The sequence below is a fragment of the Varanus komodoensis genome, unplaced genomic scaffold (assembly GCF_004798865.1).
Source record: "Varanus komodoensis strain SLA01 unplaced genomic scaffold, ASM479886v1 scaffold16, whole genome shotgun sequence".
Classification (NCBI taxonomy): Eukaryota; Metazoa; Chordata; class Lepidosauria; order Squamata; family Varanidae; genus Varanus; species Varanus komodoensis.
Window position 1 is genome coordinate 5058701 of NW_025335468.1, and position 20014 is coordinate 5078714.

Here is a 20014-nt window from a genome sequence, read left to right on the forward strand (position 1 = left end):
AACTCAGTGACTCCTGCTCAGGAAATAGCTAAGTTATGCATTGTTTATGAGCCTGCCTGGGGAAAACAATCCTCTGCTGAAATTCTTCTACCTGATCACCACAAGTACAGAGTTTCAAGGCAGGTCAAAACACATCAGAATGAACAGTGGAACTGCACTGATCTTTTCAGTGCCTCCATATATATGATGGTCATCATTTAGACTTCCATGCCTGTTCCCCTAAAGTTTTTTCTTTGTTGCAATAAGGTTCAGCCGAGACAGCAACCCACAGCCAGGGGCCAAATATTGAAATGGCCCCTGGCATTCACTGCAACCCACTGTGGTTTTTAAAAAGTTGTGGTGGTCTGCAGTGATTATGAGACAGAGCTGATCGGAGACATGGCATGCAGGCATGTGTGTGAGAGGAAGTTTATATGCTGTTTTGTCTCTTCTAAAGACTGTCGAACAAGCAATTTCTTTAGACACTGAGTCATTTAATGTCTTTATTTCTAAAACAGTTCTTCTAATCTCAAGCTCTTCCTTATCCCCTTTTCTAAGTCTTTACTTTCTTGGTTCTAGGGAATGTCATACCGAAGGTGCATCTCTAAAGGGATTACAATGTACACATGCTTAACCTTTCCCCAGTACTATTTTTCCCATCAAGACTAGCCTTTGCAGATTCTTCAGTGATGGGGACCATGATACAAGCTATCCAGGTCTTTTGCCCTGTAGGTAAGAAAGTGGCTTGGGATTGCTGGTTAACCAAACAGCTTGAGTGGAAAGGGTTAACCACATCCTCCTCATCCTAATGAGATCTGATGCACAGCCATTCCCACTGTTGCATTTCAGTTTTTAAGAAAAGGCATCACATGATCAGTCAGTCTCCCAGACCAGAATTCCCAGATCTGAATTCTGCATAAAGCCAAATTTGAAGTGAATTTTGCCTTGGGAGAAATATCTGTAGGAGCTCTGCAGGAAATTGTACAAATTTCCATAAAACTTGCAAATACCCCTAGATGAAGTTGGCATTTCTCTGCACAAGCCTATCTTGACTATGACATTTTGAAGTAAAACATTCAAGTCATTTCACCCCTATTTGTTAGCGTTAAGCTTGGAATGTTTCAGTAGCTCTGCTTAGTGACTGGAAGGAAGGACTGCTCTGCATTGATTAGAATAATCACAGGTACTGCATTCCTTTTTGGATACTTTCCCATGGAAATTATGGTGGCAAAGTAACCTTGGCTGAGATAATAGGCTATTTCTAGAAGCTAGGAAACTGTCCTCTAGGAGTATGACTTTCACTTTCAATTCTCATGCATCATCTTGATCAAACGTGCAGAATGACACATCTACTCTATGCTATATAAAGGATCTCTGAAATCTAAGCTCCTGGAGAGAAAGATACATGCCTCTGTTGTTCGGTGCCTCTCCTTGATAAGCCAAAAATAGCAGGTAACACATTTATTAGGTTCAACCAAGGGCCAGACCTGCTTGTATTTAATGTATCTAAAAATAACAGCAGTGCGGGGGACACGACACCAATCAAGATTATGGCATGTGGGAAGAGTGGGAATAGCTTTTTAATCCCATGAAAAAAAAATCACTCCATCCCCAGAGTTGCTATTCCCCTCAGAAGGGAACCTGCCATTTGTAACTTCCCAAACCTAAGCACAAAGCAGTGTATCATTTGCTGACCCAATCCATACATTTCCAAAGTCTGTGATGCAGCTCACACCAAAAAGTGGTTTCATTTTGAAGACAGAAAACACTCTATTCAATTGAGGAAATGCATCCATTTGCAAAAAGATGAAGATATTTGGGCAGAAATATGGGTTTAAAAAACGGTCCAAACCGTATATACCTTTTATACAGATTAAAACAAATTTGCAATCCGGTGTGGAATTGGGATGGAATGAGTCTGGCAGAAAAAGGAGAACCTGCATGAAATCGAGCTTCAGCTGGATTTGGGTGAACATAAGAAAAGTCATTCTGGATCAGACCAATGGTCCATCCATTTCAGCGCTCCATTCACAGGGTGGCAAACCCACTGTGCCCAGGATCCTCCAAACGAGATGGGTAGAAGTGTTCTCCTGCATGAGCAACTCAGCAACTGGTTTACGCAGGCGTACCACCTCTGATAACAGTGGTAGCACACGTGAATCATTTCCTTCGCAGTTATTTCTAAAGGGCTTTAAATTTGGACACCACCCTATTCTCCCTTGGAAGGGGAACAACACATGAATTGTCCATACAATACATGAACTGGATGTGCTACAATGCCATGACCTGTAAATTGAACAAAGCAGCCTGTCCAGACAACTACTTTCTTTTTAGAGGACCAAGATGACCAGTATTCTTTCCTGGCCAGGACAGTGAAGCGACAATCATGACCATTGGCTTCCACCAAGTAGGGACAACTTAGCCCATAAGGAATGAAAAGTTGCAAAGCATGTCTCCCCGCTGAATGTAGAAAAATAATGTGTTCTATAGGTGGGATAATTCAGTGGTACCCATTGATTTCAACTGCTGAAAATTATATTTGCGTAAATGGCAACGCATAATATGCACCGCAGCAGATTTGAAACAACAGAGTAATACTGACATACCCAGCATAAATCTTGGCATCCCTGCTCGAAGCATTATGCAAAGTGCTCTCTGCTCGACTCACCCATCTTTGGCAAGATGATATCGGAAGAAATCATTGGCAGCTAGCTTGATTGCTTTTTCTGGAGTCACTAATGTCAGATTCACTGCAGCCCCTGGTCAAGAAACAAGGAGAACAGCATGTAAGGACACCAGGAAAGACCTGATGGGCTTGATGTGATGATATATTCACAGTGGCTACGCAGAACTTAAGCAGACACCTTAAACTTCTAAGAAGAAAGGCACACCAATTCCAGGGACCTGCTGTAAACAATGGTCATGCTATGGCAGCACTCATTGGTGAGACCCAATCATTTCTACCCAAAATAATGGTGGTTGCATTGGTGATTGACCTTTTAGCCCTGTGGTAGCAAGGCTGTGTCACACTTTTTTTTTCATTTCAGTCACAAGCTTTTAATCTTGACAGAGGCCTTCAACCCCTCTTTCATCCTTTCAGCTTCTTGCTTACCAGTAGAATGTGTAAAGAACTGGATACGAATGAGGCTTGGTTGCAATATGTGGAAGAAGCCGTACCAAAGGGTTAAGTGGGATCTAGGCCCCACAATGCACTACCAGTCACTATCAATCCCAATGTTTATGTGAGGCAGGAATACTAGTAATCAACTCAACACTGCCTTTCACTGTAGTGATCTTCAGAGGAATAGCTGTGTGAGTCTTTTGCAGAAAATGACAGTCCTGTGGCACCTTAAGGACTGTAAGATTGATTCTGTCTTTGGGCTTTTGTTGTCCCTGCCCATCCAGATGGACAGTATCCATGAAAGCTTATGCCAGAAAAATGTGTTACTCCTTAAGCTGCCACAAGACTCTTTGTGGTTTTAGCCTGAAAGGGCCATTGTGAAAGAGAATGTAGCAAGGATAGTAAAGTAAGTTTTACTATCTATTTCCAATTATTCCAGAAATTATTATCAGTAATAGAAGGCTGGAGACAGGGCAAGAGGGTCAACCTGTGGAAATATCAAACATCCACACTATAGGCTTACTGGCATTACTGGAGGACACAGTAACAGGAGGAACCAATGCAAATCCATTAGGAAATCCATCCAAAATGAGAATAGCTATGGAAGATGGATAAGTCACACCTGCTCCTTCCCACAATCCTGAAAGCCCACAACAGCAAGTTGCATCCAACATTACTGTAATTTCTGTCCCATTCATTTAAATTGGTCTACTGTAAGCTGGAGTAGCATTGGGTAAAGGTTTCCCCATGACATTAAAGATCATGTCTGACTCTTGCGGGGTGGTGCTCATCTCTGTTTCCTGGCCGAGGGAGTCAGTGTTTGTCCACAGTTTCCGTGGTCATATGGCCAACATGACTAAACACTGAAGTGCATGGAACGCTGTTACCTTCCCACCAAAGTGGTACCTTTTTATCTACTTGCATTTGTATGCTTTCGAACTGGAAGGCTGGTAGGAGCTGAGACAGAGTACGGGAGCTCACCCCGTCTGTGGATTCGAACTGTCAACCGTCCGATCAACCAGCCGAGTGGCTCAGCGGTTTAACCCACTACGCCACCGCATGCCAAGCATTGGGTACAACCCATTATTCTTTCAACCACCACTTCAGTAATACAAAATGGTGTGTAATGTGTTAAATCATTCCTTTTCATTATCTAGTTTACTTATATCCAAGCTTGTTATGATCTCTGCTTGTGCACTGTATCTCCCAGTTAAGCCCTTTCAGATGACTCACCCAGCATGAGGGTGTGTGTTTGTGTGCACGTATAAGATCTCAATCTAATGCGAAAGCTTCTAGGTTAACATATTTGTAGCTCAAATAAGGGACAGAGAAAATGTACATCCAAAAAGTTGATCTATGCTTTTCTCCTAAAGCTTTGATATTTTCAGTAAAGCCGCTTGACGAAGGGAAAATTAATCTGTGTCCTTAGTGACCCACAATGACGGAAAGTCACCAGAGGAAAATAAACAGACTCCCACTGACTTCCAGTCTCCCACTATTTTAGTCTCCAAAATAGGATACTTGGCATACAGTGCCTGATGTTGACACTCCATGGTTATCTGTTTTACTAGCAGCTCAAACGTAGGAAAGAACATAAATAAAGCTACAAAGGCTGCAGATGCTGACAAAGGACTAGGAAGCAGAACAAATGGTCACTATAAAACAGACACTTTACAAGGTTTTACAAAAGGCTCCATAAACCTTTGACAGATTAGATATACAATCAAGAAGAACGACACGGTTGCTTTGTTGCTCTACTAAACACTTTATCTGGTTCTTTCCCATTTCGTAAAATTCTCAAAACTGTGCATTGAAAATATTTTATTAAACAGGATTGACATGCAAAGCAGTATTATAAGATCATACTTTGTATTGTTTTCTATTAGCGATCATGGGTCAGCACTGGGAAAACTCTGCTGGTCACTTTTACATGCAGTATGTTCAAAGAATAGGCATTCACATTGATAATCCATTTCCAAATGGTTTTGTTACCAGATTAAAAATAAATACATTCAGGTACATTTCTGTAACTTCCTATTTGGTAGGGGTGGGATACAAATTTGTGCACCTATTTCTATTTATCAGAGGAAAAGAAAAGAAGCTCCAGAAAAACCAATGCCCAGTTTGCTGTAAAGATGATGAGCATCGGTGTTTTGAAAGCTGCTGTGTGACACAATCAGAGCATTGACACAGTAGCAAGAGAGGGAAGAAATAATCTTGCACTGAAGTTGAATAAAGCCTCATTATGTTCTCATCAGCTTGGGATACTGAGGAGGGTATTCTTAGCAAGAAGGCCGCCTGCCTTGCATGGGCTGCACCGAGCAGTCCTGAGCTGTGGAGACGGCTTGGCAAATGCTCGGTGTGGACATGCTCACTTGGCACAGGGAGGAAGGAGGTTTCATTCCTCTGCCATCCAAGGGCCGATCTGAACTGTTTGCCTGAAGGGGTCTGAGCAGCCTTCTGGGAATTGTTCTGGGATGCGTAACAAGCTGGAAAAGAAATCAAGCCACTCCAGACAAGCAGCAAAGTTTTCAGTTTTCTAGTCTCCTATTTCTGAAAAGGAGAAACACTGCCCAGCCAGTGTTGGTTCCAGGTTTTTGAGAGCCCTTGGGCAAGACAACCCACAGTAAGTGCCTCCTTTTCACCACCACGATCACCGGCTGCTTTGCTCCTCACTCTCTTTCTCAGCATTACTACCATGTGCTTTCTTGACAGGCAGAGGGCCAAAAGCAGGAAGGCAGTGGCATCTCCTGCTGCCCCATTTCATCACCGGTTCTCAGGGCTTGGGAGAGATCGAGGTGAACAAGCAGGCTACCACAGTGGAGCAAGAAGAGGCCCAGGTCCATGGAGCAAGTCCAGGGGGCTCCAGCCAGTCAGCTCTTATTGGCAGGGCATCCACCCATGTCTAGTCTTGGCCTGGTCCTCAGCACAGCCAACGATGAATTTGGCGACCAGTAAAATCCAAACACACGGCTTGTGTTCCAACTGATTTGCCAGGATGGAGAGTGGCATTTTGCCTGAGTGCTTTTGGCCGTCTGCTGCAGGCCCTGCCCTCCACACAAGCGCCCAGCCAGCCCAGTTCAAACGTAGCATCCTCGCCGTGCGCATTGGCTTGTTGCCCTCATTAGTGCATGGGCAGCAAACGCAGTTTGACCCGAGCAGTCGAACAAGTATTCCCACTGCCACAAACTATTTCTGTTTCCTGGGAAACTTAGGACAGAGCTGATAGGACGCAGCTCCTTTAGGAGCAGCGAGCTTCAGCAATCACTGGACTAGATCCTGAACTTGTGTAATCAGGTAACTAAAAGGAAATTCTTAAAGAGTACAGAGTACACTTTATCTATACTGCCCAAAAGGTACAGTCATTGTGTGCTGTATAAATTAATCTTAGAAACAGATAAAATATTTGCACACTCTTGCAGTTCTATACTACTATACAATGAATGTGATCGCAGTTGTAGCAACACACCCTTCTAAACACATGAATAATTTCAAGGTTTACAGCTGCTTGAACTCAAACTATGTGCCTCTGATCTCTGACCCCATACAATAAAATGCTACTGTGCCAAGACTGACAAATTGTACAGCCTGAGCATGGAAATGAACTGGATGATGGCCAATAAGCTGAGATTCAGTCCAGGCAAGACAGAGGCACTGTTACCTCTGATTCTTGTGCCTATTCAACCTGTTGTGGAAGGGGTTGTACTCCCCCTAAAGGATCTGGCTCATGGTTTGCTCTTGGATCCAACATTTTCACTAGAAGCCCAGGTGGGCATGGTCATATGGAGCATCTTTTACTAGTGTAGGCTGACAAACCAACAACATCCTCATTTGGACAAGGATAGCTTATCTACAGTTTCCACATTTGAGGAGTCACCCAGATGGATTGCTGCAATGCTTTATATGTGGGGCTACCCTTAAAAACAGTCAGAAAACGTCAACTGGTCCAAGACAGGCTAGTGAGACTGGCTAACAGGGACTGGCCAATGTAATCACAGTAAGCAAGTACTTCACCATCTGCAGTGATGGGCTCGATTCAAAGTAATGGGGTGAATGTGCAAAGCTCTAAGTGGCTTGGGGCCAAGTTACCTGAAGAATAATAATCACTTCCCAAATATACCTGCCCAGACCCTAAAGATCATCCTCATCAGCCCTTCTCCAGACCCCCTGCCAAAGGGCGGCTGGGAGTGCCTATGTAAGAAGAGGGTCACTTCTGCTACGGTTGTGGAATGAATTTCCCAGAGAGGCTCACTTGGCACCTGGCAGAAATATAATGAATGAACAGGCATAATTGAATAGGTAGACTGTCTAATTTGATAGATGCTTCCTTTTCCTCAGCACAAATTGAACACATACACACACACACCCTGCACCTGCAAGAGAGTTTTCCTGCGTATAATAGCAGCATGGCAAGATAACAGCGTGGGAGAAGCTTCCGCTGCTGGATTTCAATTTCTCAGCCAGCTATTAAAGGCATAAGACCCTATTAGGGGGAAAAAGGCAGTAGCCTTAACATCAAGAATTAACCTCAGCCAATGGCATGTATGTTATGTGGGAGACCAGACAGTACAAAACTGCAAGTACTAGAAGAGTAACAAATGTAACAACAAAGGATGCAATCCTATGGGTTGTGCTCTCGTAAGATGGAAGCCTCCAAACTCGGATGCTTCTGATATCCAGTGCCCTGCCAGGCTACTGCCAACAGGACAAGAGAAGCAGTTGAGGCTGTTCTCACTTCTTTGCTGGCCTGCTCATACATTTTCCTCTAGAGAGGTCCTGAGACCACCTAGACTAGTTATGCTGCTGGCAATGGGCCTGGGCCCTTCTCCTCTTTGCCCCCTCTCAGGCCTTTCCAAGGTCTTCCAAGACCACTCTTGTGATCTCAGAAAGCCATCAATACAGTTCTTCCAACAGTGGGTACAAGGGGGTGTGGGTGGGATCTGATTCCACAGTCCCCTTCTAAGGCCGTAGCTTTGTCTACTGCCTTGGAGAGGGGACTCTAAGGAATCACACAATTTGTGGGACTTTCCTCAGGACTGTAAGATTGTTCTGTAGATCAGACACTTCCATCTTGGCAAGGGCTTGATTTTTCTCCCACCCTATATGCATATCCAGAATAGCAAACCAGTTTGAGCTATAAAGTTATTTTGAATTCAAAAATGTGACTTAGTAAACCCAAACCAAAATTCTTCACAGTAAAACTTTATTCCAGACAATCTCATGCTAGGGAAATATTTGCTTTTGAAGGGATGGCTTTTTCCCATCCAGACTCAGTTGAATTTGGCTCTATATGAAAACTTCTCTTATTCAAAGCAAAACCCAAAATCTAAGTATGTTAACTAATCCAATAATAACCCCAGTAAGAGAAGGCGAGAGGAAAAGCCCCATGCATTTTGAACTGAAATACACACACGCACACACACACACACACATTATAATCATATGAATGAGAAATTGCCATGTGTATTCTCCTATTCAAATAAAATAGTTCAGTATTATATCAGATATGCTTCTATAGCAATACCCCAATGCCTACAAATCTGCCCCAAATCTTTGCAGTGAGGAAAAAATATCCTAGACGACACTGGAGTTAAGATCTTCAAAAAGAGAATCCTGAAAGAGATGCTGTGATTGGTATCACCCATTTCTTCCACATTTTTCTCCTTATTTCCATTTCAACAAGTCTAATCATATTTACTTCCAGCTCAATATTACCTGACTGCATTTCCTGATAAAAGAAAATCTAGTTGATCTGATGTATCAGTTTTAACTGATTAAGTAAATTAAATCTATTACTAAATCCATCTAAAATTGAATAAGGGCAGTATTTCTGAAGGGTAAAAGATTAGGATTTGTTGAATTAAGTGTGTATGTATCACCAGCACCATCTCTGAAGATTTTTTTTTCCTGCGTAGGAGAGCAAAACAAATGGTTCTTCCAAGATTATACCTATCACCTCCAGTTTTTTTGATGCACTAATAATAGAAATCTTTTTTAAGGATCACACCTTTAATAAATCAGATCATATTATACCAGTCTTGTTTATCAAAACTCAGCAACCACCATGTCATCCTACCTTTAAAATGTATTCAAAAATTACTCCTGCTTATCCAAATGTCAAATTAACCTCATAGTCTTTGGAAAAATGTTGAACTGCACTTCATGAACAAGGATGAAATCTGCTGATCTTTGGTTCACATTTGCAGAATCAGACCAGGATTGCCATTTTCCCCCTGGCTGCATCACCAGTAGCTACCTGGTAAGCAGAAACCACACTAATAAAGTTTATTCCATCACTGCCTCTCTAAACAGAGTAAAGTTTCGCTTGCTGAATTTCTGCTTGCATGGAAAGGAAGGCACAGACAGTCCAGCAGAACTAAATGTTGGCAACCCAAATGCAGATGCAACAACTTTTTTCCTCCTCCTCTTATTGGGATCGATAACGCAGCTTATCACTGACCTCTGTACATGCCAAAGTAGCCTTCAGACCGGATTGTCTTGATGAGGCAGTCAGACCTGTTAAAAAGATGAATAGAGAGGAAAGAAAAGGAGAGGGCCATCAGTAGCAGTAGGCACCCAAATCCCATTGTATAGGCCAGTTTTGGACCCCTAATTAAGGACTGAACTCTTCTGGAGGAGCAGTGGCCAGGGAGAAGAAAACATTCCACAGATCTAAATTGCACCAAAGGTCATTAAAAGGAATGCTTTAGTGGAGCCAGATCGCTCAGTCAGAAATCCTGTTTCCTGCATTAGTCATCTTTTCGCAGAAGTGAAAAGCAGGCAGTTCGCACTTTGGCAGCCTTTATTAGAAAGGCAGTCAGAGATCAGACACTTTCCTTTTTTATGCTTTTCTGCAAAAGAATATCTCCTTTTGAAAGTTCCCTCAGCCTTTTAAAAACCGTTATATGAAACTGAGTGTTTTATGTAAGCCTTATAAGAGAGAAAGGAGGAATAAAGTTCAGGTGCAGCAAAGAATAACAGAACCTCTCTCTCAAAAATATATTGCCTTTCACGAGAAAATCAAAAGCCCCTTTGGGAGATATCTCTGGCTAATTAAAATGCACACAGAGAAGCCAACAGTTTTCTTGTCCTACAGAAATAATTGGCTTTGTACATTTTGACCCTTAAAGCTCTTTGACTGGGGCTTGCCTTGTACAGTAGATGCCTCAATTCGATGCCTTCCACCATTCTTGAACAGTGGTCGCTTCAGCTGGGGCTGATATGAAATGAAGTGAAAAACCATAGGAAGGATACTGCATCGGTTTAGACTTGAAACCTCAAGACTATGTCTGGTATCTAAAGCGACACTTCTGCTAATATAAATTGCACTGCACTAGCATACGCAACCTGTAACACAATTCACTAAGATAATATGTCTTGGTGCGATGCATTTCCTCGGAAAACTGCTGCGTCAGCAAATGCTACATCAATTAGTCAATGCTAGCATGGGATAAAATTATTATGATGTCATTACTATACAGCAAAGCTCTCTGTGCAGCTTATAAAAGTTCATAAAAGCAATGCAATAAAATACTGTTAAAATCTTACCAAAATACAAAACATTTTAAAATGAAAAATTAAAAACAGCTAAAAAATACAAGGACGAGTACCCCTATAAAAATACCTGGGATGGGTAGTGTCTCAAGTCGTTGGATATCCAAGTAAAGATAAGGTCTTAATACGAAGGGCTGTTTTAACCTGGCACCAAAAAAATGACGAGGTTGGTACTAGGTGAACCTCCGTAGGGAAGTCATTCCATAGATGGAGGCCACCCCAGAGAAAGCCCCTGCTCTTGTTGCCGTCCTCCTATGTTCCTCAGGATTGGCACTTGGAGGAGGACCCCGGATGCTGAGCGTACAGCCTGTGTGGACGATGGCTGGGAGAGGTGCTCCATCAAGTATGGTGGTTCCAAGCCGTATAAAGATTATAAATTGAAATCAGTACCTTGAACTAGGCTCACAAGCATCCTGGCAGCCAGTGCACAGTAGAGCAGAACTAGCTTTATACATTCAGACTTATGAGAACCAGTTCTTAATCCCACTGTCACATTCCGCACAAGTCGCAGGTTCTGAACCCTCTGCAAGGGCAACCCTGTATCAAGTATACTGCAGTAATCTAATTTGGAGATTACCAGAGGATAGGTTACTGAAGTCAGGCTATCCATTTCCAGATAGGGACATAGCTGGGCCACCAGCCAAAGCTGGCAGAAGCCACTTGAAGCCACTGAGGCAACCTGAACCTCATGTGATGCAGACAGATCAAGGAGAACCCCCAAGCTATGAACCTGCTCTTCCACGGGAGTCAAATCCCATCCAGAACAGGCTGAACACCCTCCATCAGTCAGAGGGACCAGCCACAAACAGCATCTCAGTCTTGCCTGGACTGAGCTTCAGTTTGTTAGCACTCATCCAGCCCACTGGCACAGCCATGCACCTACTTAGCACATCCACAGTCTCATCTGCTGACAATGAAAAGGAGAAATAGAGCTGCATGTCATCAGCCTACTGATGGCAACACACTCCAAAACTCTTGAGCATTCCACTCAGAGGTTTCATGTCAGTGCTAAACAGGATGGGGGACAGAACAGACCCCAAGGAATTCCATACTGGAGAATCCACAGGATTGCACAATATTCCCCAAGCAGCACCTTCTGGAAATAGCCCTCCACGTAGGAGCAAAACCATTAAAACACAGTATCCCCCCTCCCAAATCAGCAAGTTGCTCCAGAAGGATAGCATGGATGGCACACCAGCAGAATCCTCAGTCTGTCTCAACATAAGGTGCAAGCACTAGGTTGCCTGGATGGACAGACAGACAGACAGACTCACTCTCAGAGTTGGTGACACTCCATCCTGGCCCTCAAGAGTACCTCTTGCTGAATCAAGAGACCAGCTCCTCCCATTTCACCCACCCAGGTCTCAATTGTACATGCCAGATCAACCACCTCATCTCCCATTAAGCTGCAGACAGGGGAGGTAGTATCCTGCACCAATCTGACACTTAAAAGCAGCATCTGGAGACCCAAGGGCAGCTGACATAGAACCATCAAACCTGTCGGCAGACGGAAGACTGGAACATGGTGCAGCCATTGCTGTCTGGGCTGAGTTCCTCTCATCTAGCTAGTTCTCCTCCCAGCACCGTCTCTTCCTCTTCCAATCACTGCACTGCCTGGGACCCTCACAGTCCCCCACCTGGCCCCATACCATTCCTCCCGGGATCATTCCCAGGCATATACTGCCATGTACATGCTTAGCAGGCACAAACCCCTGGGCACGTGATGGAAAAAGAAAAGGCACCCTTACCCCCACAGCACCCTGAAGACGCAAACCACAATGGGGTGCCCTCTTTGGGGACACTCCTGCCAGAGCCTGCCAGCCACCTCCCATCACCCAGCAGTGGGCCTGCCTATGTGCCCCTGGAGGCTGCTTGATTGCCGAGGGCAAGCTGAGTTCCTGTTGCACTGATGTGTTCAGCTGGGGCCAGGGAAGATTGCTGGAAAGGCTGGCAGCAGGGGCAGCTTGCAGCCAGTTGTCAAAGTGGCAAGCAGCCTATTTCCTGACACCACACTGTCCTCCTCTGAGCACCAGAGAAACCTTGCATAAGGACCCAGGTGATGCAAATATATGCCATTAATCAATGAGAGCCCCAGCAGAAAGAATTATAATGCGAGCCGCTGTGATCCAGCATGGGTATCCAACGTTCAAATCTCCAGGGCTCTATAGATAATACTGACTGGCCTTGAGCCAATCTTTAAGCCTCCATGTATTATGGACTCCAGGATACTTACATGCTGGTGTACATCCTCTGGCCATTCTGCTGATTCTGTAGGCGAGTTTTTGCCAGGTCAATAGGAAATACGCAGGTGACGCCAATCAGCCCAGCTATTCCTCCATTGATCAGCTTGGCAGGTAAACTGTGCGAGAAAGCAACACGGAGGGCCACAGTCAACAAGGGATCAACCTTAAAAAAGAACTAAGATGGCTATGCCGGGAAACAGGAGACACAAGAAATGCCAGCACTTCAAAGGAACTAACAGTGCTTAAAAAACTAATAGATTTAGGGTGCGATCTTAAGCATGTTTAAAAGGAAACAAGCCCTACCAGTCCCAGTGTGGCTGGCTAGGGAATGCATGGAATTTCTGCATTTTTGTAGGGCTTTCTGTCTGTCAAACACACACAGGATTACACCCTTCAGGTATCACAAGATTCTTAGTTGGTTTTGTCACAACAGACTAAGCATGGCTAAACGTAATGAAAAATATGGGATTGACATAATTCAAACAAGACCCACAAGCTGCCCAAAAGCAGCTGTGATAGACGAGTCCCTGCTCTATAGAAATATCACTATTGTTTTTGTAACAGAAATTGCCAAGATCAGAAAGCATGTCTCTTGCAGGCAGGTGGGTGGGTGGGCGGGCAGACTGAATGGTTAAATTTGGCAAGTGGCATCATACTATGGTCTGTATATTGCCCATGTTGAGCCTAATTAGAATGTTTACTAGGAGGGGCAGGGGCAGTGAGGAGAAAGCATCTCAGTAAGTTGATTAATGGGTTTTTTTTTTAAATCTAAGACAGGAATTAAGACAGCTGGGGATACAGAGGCTAGTCTGAGCAGTGGAGACAAAACAGGGAAGACGTGGGTGTTTGAAACTGATCATTCTAAGTGTTTCATAATTTACAGGGATCAACAATCAGGGATCCTTCCTTTCTGTTAAATCAAAATTTACGAAATCAACTGCTGGTTACCTTGAAAATAAAACAGAACAGATAAGAAGATAAGAAAAACATCCCAGAATTCAGAGTACAGTGTTGCTGAGAGTAATCCCATTCTGCATCGTGTATCTCATACACATAATAAGAAATTAATGATACAAAGAGATTTACGTTACTAATCTCTCTCTCATTCTCTCCACCCCCACCTCCATGTGTGTGTGGTCCAACTGCCAACAGTACCAACATAAATCCATGCACTTACTTAAATATAAAACGAAAACAAAGCAAAACAAAGTTTTCAAATAATAGTCAAATTCCTTGAATCAATGACAAATGCCATTCAAGATGTAAACATATGACAATGTTGCCATATAGGTTTTCTATTCAGTCCAGAGCTCTTTCCATTCTGCATTAAATGGGAAGCTACCAGATATTCTGATCTTTCTATTCTGCATTAAAAAAAATCCCTCAGTCATTTCATAAGACATGCCCACAGGAGCAGCTCTTTTCCCTGAAAGTATTTGAACAACTGAATTCTCAGTCTTCATCATATGACAAGACCCATTGTCTAACGAAGGATTTCTTTGAAGAATCTGCTCTTGGGAAATGAACTCTCATGAAAAAGATGAAGACTTTGGGTATCTGTTGAAGAATCAGAGTGCCTTTATCAAAGGGAAATAACTAGCAGAAAGTTGCTCAATAATCAGAAGATATTTGAGACATGAGTTTCAGGATAATTCTAGCAACATACCCCAATTAGCTCATACTACGGAATCTGCAAGGAGATCTTACCTGAGCATTGTGTTATACCGATTGCTTTAACATGTTCCATGTCTGTTAAGCAGAATGTTCTGGAATACATTTGATTCCATTCTAACATTCTGTGATTTTACCTGATACTGTGCAGGCCATTATAGCAGGAGTACAGAGCTTTTGTTCCTCCACACATCTTGGTCTACAACTCCCATCATTCTTTGGCACTGCCTATGCTAACTAGGACCAATGGGAATTGTGGCCCACCAGAGATTTCAGCCTGTGCATCACCCTCCTTTTAAGTTTTCCCATCCAGTTTTGTTTCTTATAGCCATAATATAAGCCCCGAGGTTTCGGCAAGGGGCGGCATAGAAATGTTATAATAATAATATAATAATAATGTCCTTTGGCTGGAACAGCTTCTCTCTGACACATAAACAAAAGCATATTCATTGCAATTAATAACAATATGTACGTGTGCTAATGGCATTCCTTCATTTAGCACCCAAAGGCTAGAAATGAGATTTCCTCCTGTGTTCGCTCTATCACTGTCATGCTCAATAAAATAACATAGCTAGAGGGCAATCCTAAGGATGTTTAGACAGGAAAAAGTTCTACGGTTCCCACCATTCCCCAGTCAGTAAAGCCAGATAATGCTTATAACACAAACATACTCTAACATGCTTGGTATGCAGAAGGTCCCAAGTTCAATGCCTGACATGTGCAGGTAAGGCTGGAGAAAACGCCTGTCTGAAACCCTAAAGACCTGCTCCTGGTCAGTACAGGAAATGCTAGGCCAATTGGACCAATGGGTTCATTCAGTATAAGGCAACCTTGTAGGTGCCTAGCTGATATAACTGAGAGCCAGCTCAAATACACACAGTGCCATCTTATACATGTCTACTCACAAAGAAGTCCTATTGAGTTCAATGGAGCCTAACCCAAGAAAGAGGGTAGCAATGCAGGTACAAGTCCTCCATGGGATTGGAGCTTCAAGGGGCATTGTATGTCGGAAAGCATCCTCTGCCCACCTTTAGAGAGCAGACATCTACTTTCCAAGTATGTTAGGTTTTTTGGCATGGAGTATGATTTTTCATGTGGGTTTGTTTGCTGTCTCTTGGGATATTTTGTATTCTTTATTGTGCTTTTCTACAGCATTCATTACTGCATATAATCTTGTATATAATCATATATAAACTTCACAAGCATGGTACATATGATCACTATACTAAAAATCTACAATTTCTAGAAGATAATACTTACCAGCCATAGATACTTTCTGCAATGTCATTCATTGTTGGAATCCCACAAAATCCCCATTAAATACATACATTGATTTCCCTATATTTTCATGCCCCCGTCTATACTAACTACTGATATATTTGAGGTGTATCACAGTATATCCAGAATTGTATATTCAAAATCCTTTCCACATGGATGGGAAGGATTTCCCCCTGTGTATGTCTGAAGGTGCCAAGTTCCTTCATGGACAGATCCCCTCTCATTGTACCCTGCTCTGGTCTGACCCCCAGGTCTGGCTTTGGCAGTAGTACACACAACTGCAGTGAGAAGAATTGGCAGAAAAGACTTGGTGCACATCAACAAAAACACGCAGCCATTGGAATCCTAGTCCAAACGTTTTTCTGCTTTAACGTTATGCTGCAAAAAAGAAAAATGGGACACTTTCCTCAAACACACAGAAAGGCAGTTCATGGCAGAAAAGTGTGAGTTAGTTAATAAATGCATGAATCGCAAGCTGCTTCTGGTTTCTGTAATCAACCTCCAAGTGGCCCACTGGGTTTAGCGCCTAAACAACCCAACAGTCCAGGCCCTCGTGTCACACTCAGAACCTCTGAACAAAGGTTCCTTACGGAAACCAAAAGTAGCTTGCAGGTGACTCCTGTCCTCACAAATGGTGGGTTAATAGCCCATGATTTGCTACCATGATATGTGAGCTGAGTAATTAAGCAAAGGAGTACATGTCTATGGCAGTGTGCTCTCAAACATATGGCACACCCCACGTACATCAAAGTGGAAGCTTTGCTGTCCTACGGAATGACCACAGCACGTCAGCACCTTCATGTCTGAGTTAACCCCAAATGTTCTAACCACAAGAGTAACAAAGGTGAGGAAGAAAGGACTAAAGGTGAAGAGACAGAGAAGGAAAGTGCACTTCAGGATTCTGATAAGACACCATGAATGAAGAAAGGGTATGTGCTACAAGACAGCAGAAGAGCCAAAAATAACATTTACCTGATCTGTTTATCAGCCATTTAATTCAGATTTGATCGTGTAGAAACTAGATTTCTTCTTTCAAGTCTTTCAGGTTTGTTGGCCTTCAGTCACTTATTTCCAGCAAGCAGTTTCCTAGGAGGAGACAGACATAACATCAACATTATTATCCCCATCCTTATTACAAGTTCTTTATACATGAGAAGAGTGCCCTACAATCCTCTGCTATAACTGACAGAATCCCAGGAATTAGATTAGGCATTCCTATTCTCCCAGAGAAACCTAGTGCTGAGAGACATTGAGTCTTCCAAGAATATCCAAATCTGAGAAAAGAAAAAAGTAATCTCCATTTAGTATCTATGTTTCAAATATGCAACGTCCACTTAAGTTGCCACGAAGCCACCAAGTCCTACTATGAAAAGTGCCCCTTGCAGACACAAGTATGTTTCCTTTGCTTTCTCTCTCTCCCGCTTGCCCCCACCGCCACCCCCAGCCTGTGGCCTTCCTATTTCTCCCCCTCCCCATTCCCAGCCTCCTCCTCTCCCTCTCCTCTAGACCCCAGCATTGTTCCTTTTCTCCCACTTGCCCCCTTATTTACTGTTTCTCAACTTAGAGCCTGCAGCATCACACTCTCTCTTTCTTCTATGCCTCTGCATTGCTATTTCCCCCTCCCTCCCAGTCTCGAGCCTTGTTATTTTCCTCCCCTCCTCCCCACACAGTCACCTCTTTGGCGTTTCAACAAGCCAGACCTTTATGGCAGTCATTATGGGACTAGTCACAGGCTCCATGGAAATGATTCTGCCGTGGTGCCCTCTGCAGTTCCGCAAAAGGTTGCAGACCCCTGGTTTAATATTTGTTTTAAGTTGGTTATGAAAGCATAAACAGCTTGTTGGACTAAGGCCACTAACTTTCCAGTGAAATCAACGAACAGCTATTGCTCAAAGACTTCTGACACATTTCAAGTCACTCTCTCTACTCTTCTGCTCTTTTGCACTCTGTGCGAGAGCCACAAGAGTGCTCTTTCCATGTGCATGCGTCGCCTCGAGTCATGTGGAAACATCGTAATCTAGATACCCGACATAGTTACAGAGCTGACAGACACCACCACTTTGTCTATTGTCCAAGTTAATGCACTTAATTTTTTACAAAGTTCAACCCTAGGACTGCTGAGACAGGAAAGATGTCCTACAGGTCCCATCATGCCCCGGCCAGCCATGTCCACACACACACATAGATAGGATTGCTCCAATAATACTTCCGAGCTACTTTCTTCTCTTGCTCACTGAAGCAAATCAGCAAGCTGAAAGAAATGCTGCTTGGGGATACCCTTACTTGGGGTGATGGGAGTCTCATCTCCTCAGCACCAAGGTGGGGAGACTGCCTTAACATTATGTCAGAATGCCACTTCTGGCCCCTTTAAGCTCCTAGAGCAGTGATGGCGAACCTTTTAGAGACCGAGTGTCCAAACTGCAACCCAAAACCCACTTACGTATCGCAAAGAGCCAACACTGCAATAAAACCTGAATGCTGAGGTTTCAGTTCAGAAAAAATAACTAAATATGATGGTGCAGATTCAAATATGCCAGGAGGACAGCACATTAAAAGAATCTCAGTCTCTTAATTAGAGCATCTCTTTGCTAAATCTTAGGTATTAAATTTCAATTTTTCATAAGAAAACTCAAAGCTAAAATCTTGTGTTAATAAAAATGAATGTATTAAAACTCACAGCCAGTTCAAGCAAATCTCATTGGCAGCACACTGACCAGCCATACGAAAGCTCGGATGAGTCGTGGCTAATGAGTCACAGCTCGTGATGCCTTCATCTGGTGCCGCTACTCCTTTCCGGGCATGCGCACGGCCTCTATGTGCACTGTTATCCAATGCTTGGCTGCTGGGGTGATGCTGGGGCGACTTGGCTCACATGTCGACAGAGGGGGCTCTGTGTGCCTACTGCGGCACGTGTGCCATAGGTTTGCCACCACTGTCCTAGAGCAAAGAACCAGTAGTTCATTCCAATATGTCAACGGACAGCCCTGCAGGTAAGCTATCAGAAAAAAAGACTTAGCTATTCCCATGAACTATATGGATGTCAGCACTGGAATGCTTTGAGACAGTGTAGGCTGTACCTATAACATGGGGGTGGGCAACTTGTTGCCTTCTGATGTGGCTTGCAGCCACTGGCTAGGCCAGCTAAGCCTGATGGGAACTATGGGCCAAAACTTCTGGAATGCCACAAGATGCCCTAAGGGAAGGATAACAACCACCATGGAGATACTGAGATACCAAGCATTGCTCACCACTTGTTCTTGCAGCTATCTCTTTGTGAAAAAAACATATTTTCTCATTAAAAAAAGATGACTAAAGCATTTGGGTGGTTGGGGCAGGGGGGAAAGGAAGTCATGTGGGTTCTCAGATCTAGTGTTGATAGGACAAATTTTGGATGTAACCCATTCGCTACATATTTTGACAAAATGCGTGCAACCAGAACGCCTCTTCTAATTGGGTTAGATATGAGTAAGAGCAGGTTCACACACTCATTTTCAATGCACTATCAAGAGAAGACTTGCATGTGTAAAACAGCGATTATAATCAGGCACTTACAGGCAGCTTTGTATTGCCAAAACACCGCAATACATTTTGCTGGCAGTAGCTCACACGTTCACCTGAGTCATAAAGTGATCTCACTAAATAAGAGAGTAAGTGATGTACATCTTTTATAAAACAGCTGTTAAATCACCGTGTGGAACAGAAGCACAGCAGAAGAGAAAAGATTGAAAAATTCACATCTGAAATGTTCCATCGACTAGACATACCAGTGATTATCCTAACAAAAGATACACTCAATTTTGTCTGCAGACAGATTTTTTTTTAATTGAAAGAAACAAGTTTGAATAAATTCTTGGAAAGGAACTATGAAGTGAAGGAATGTCACAGAGGTCCTTCCAAACAGAACTTTGCATACCAGCCAGCATTCCCACACCAAACTATTTTGGGGGGCGAAGAGAGAGAACTGTTACAAAGCTTCTATTAATGAGTTATGCCCTTGGTTAAAAAAAAGTGCCCACAGATCACAAAGATGGCAACCCGAAACAATACGCATTTCAAAAATGACACAGGTGTGCCTGAAAAGTTTTTGGCAGGCACCTGAAGCTGAGCAAAGGAAGCACTTGATGAATCTCTGGCAGCAGAATGTTCCATAACTGGAGTGCCACCATAG

General features: G+C 43.3%; 1 protein-coding gene across 5 annotated transcripts in view; it reads right to left on the minus strand.

Moving 5' to 3' along the window:
• The window catches only part of SLC25A22 (solute carrier family 25 member 22), a 78799-nt gene that overhangs the window by 31838 nt on the left and 26947 nt on the right, over window positions 1-20014 (minus strand). For 4 of the 5 annotated variants that reach the window (XM_044425665.1, XM_044425667.1, XM_044425668.1 and 1 more), the window contains exons 2-5: window positions 16819-16932; window positions 12888-13013; window positions 9561-9616; window positions 2648-2738 (exon numbers count right to left, since the gene is read on the minus strand). In XM_044425665.1, coding sequence (XP_044281600.1) covers window positions 2648-2738; window positions 9561-9616; window positions 12888-13013; window positions 16819-16838 — 293 coding nt within the window. In that variant the 5' untranslated portion in view covers window positions 16839-16932. Of the gene's footprint in view, window positions 1-2647; window positions 2739-9560; window positions 9617-12887; window positions 13014-16818; window positions 17249-20014 lie in introns of those variants that run through there. The other variant, XM_044425666.1, reaches the window with a different exon arrangement.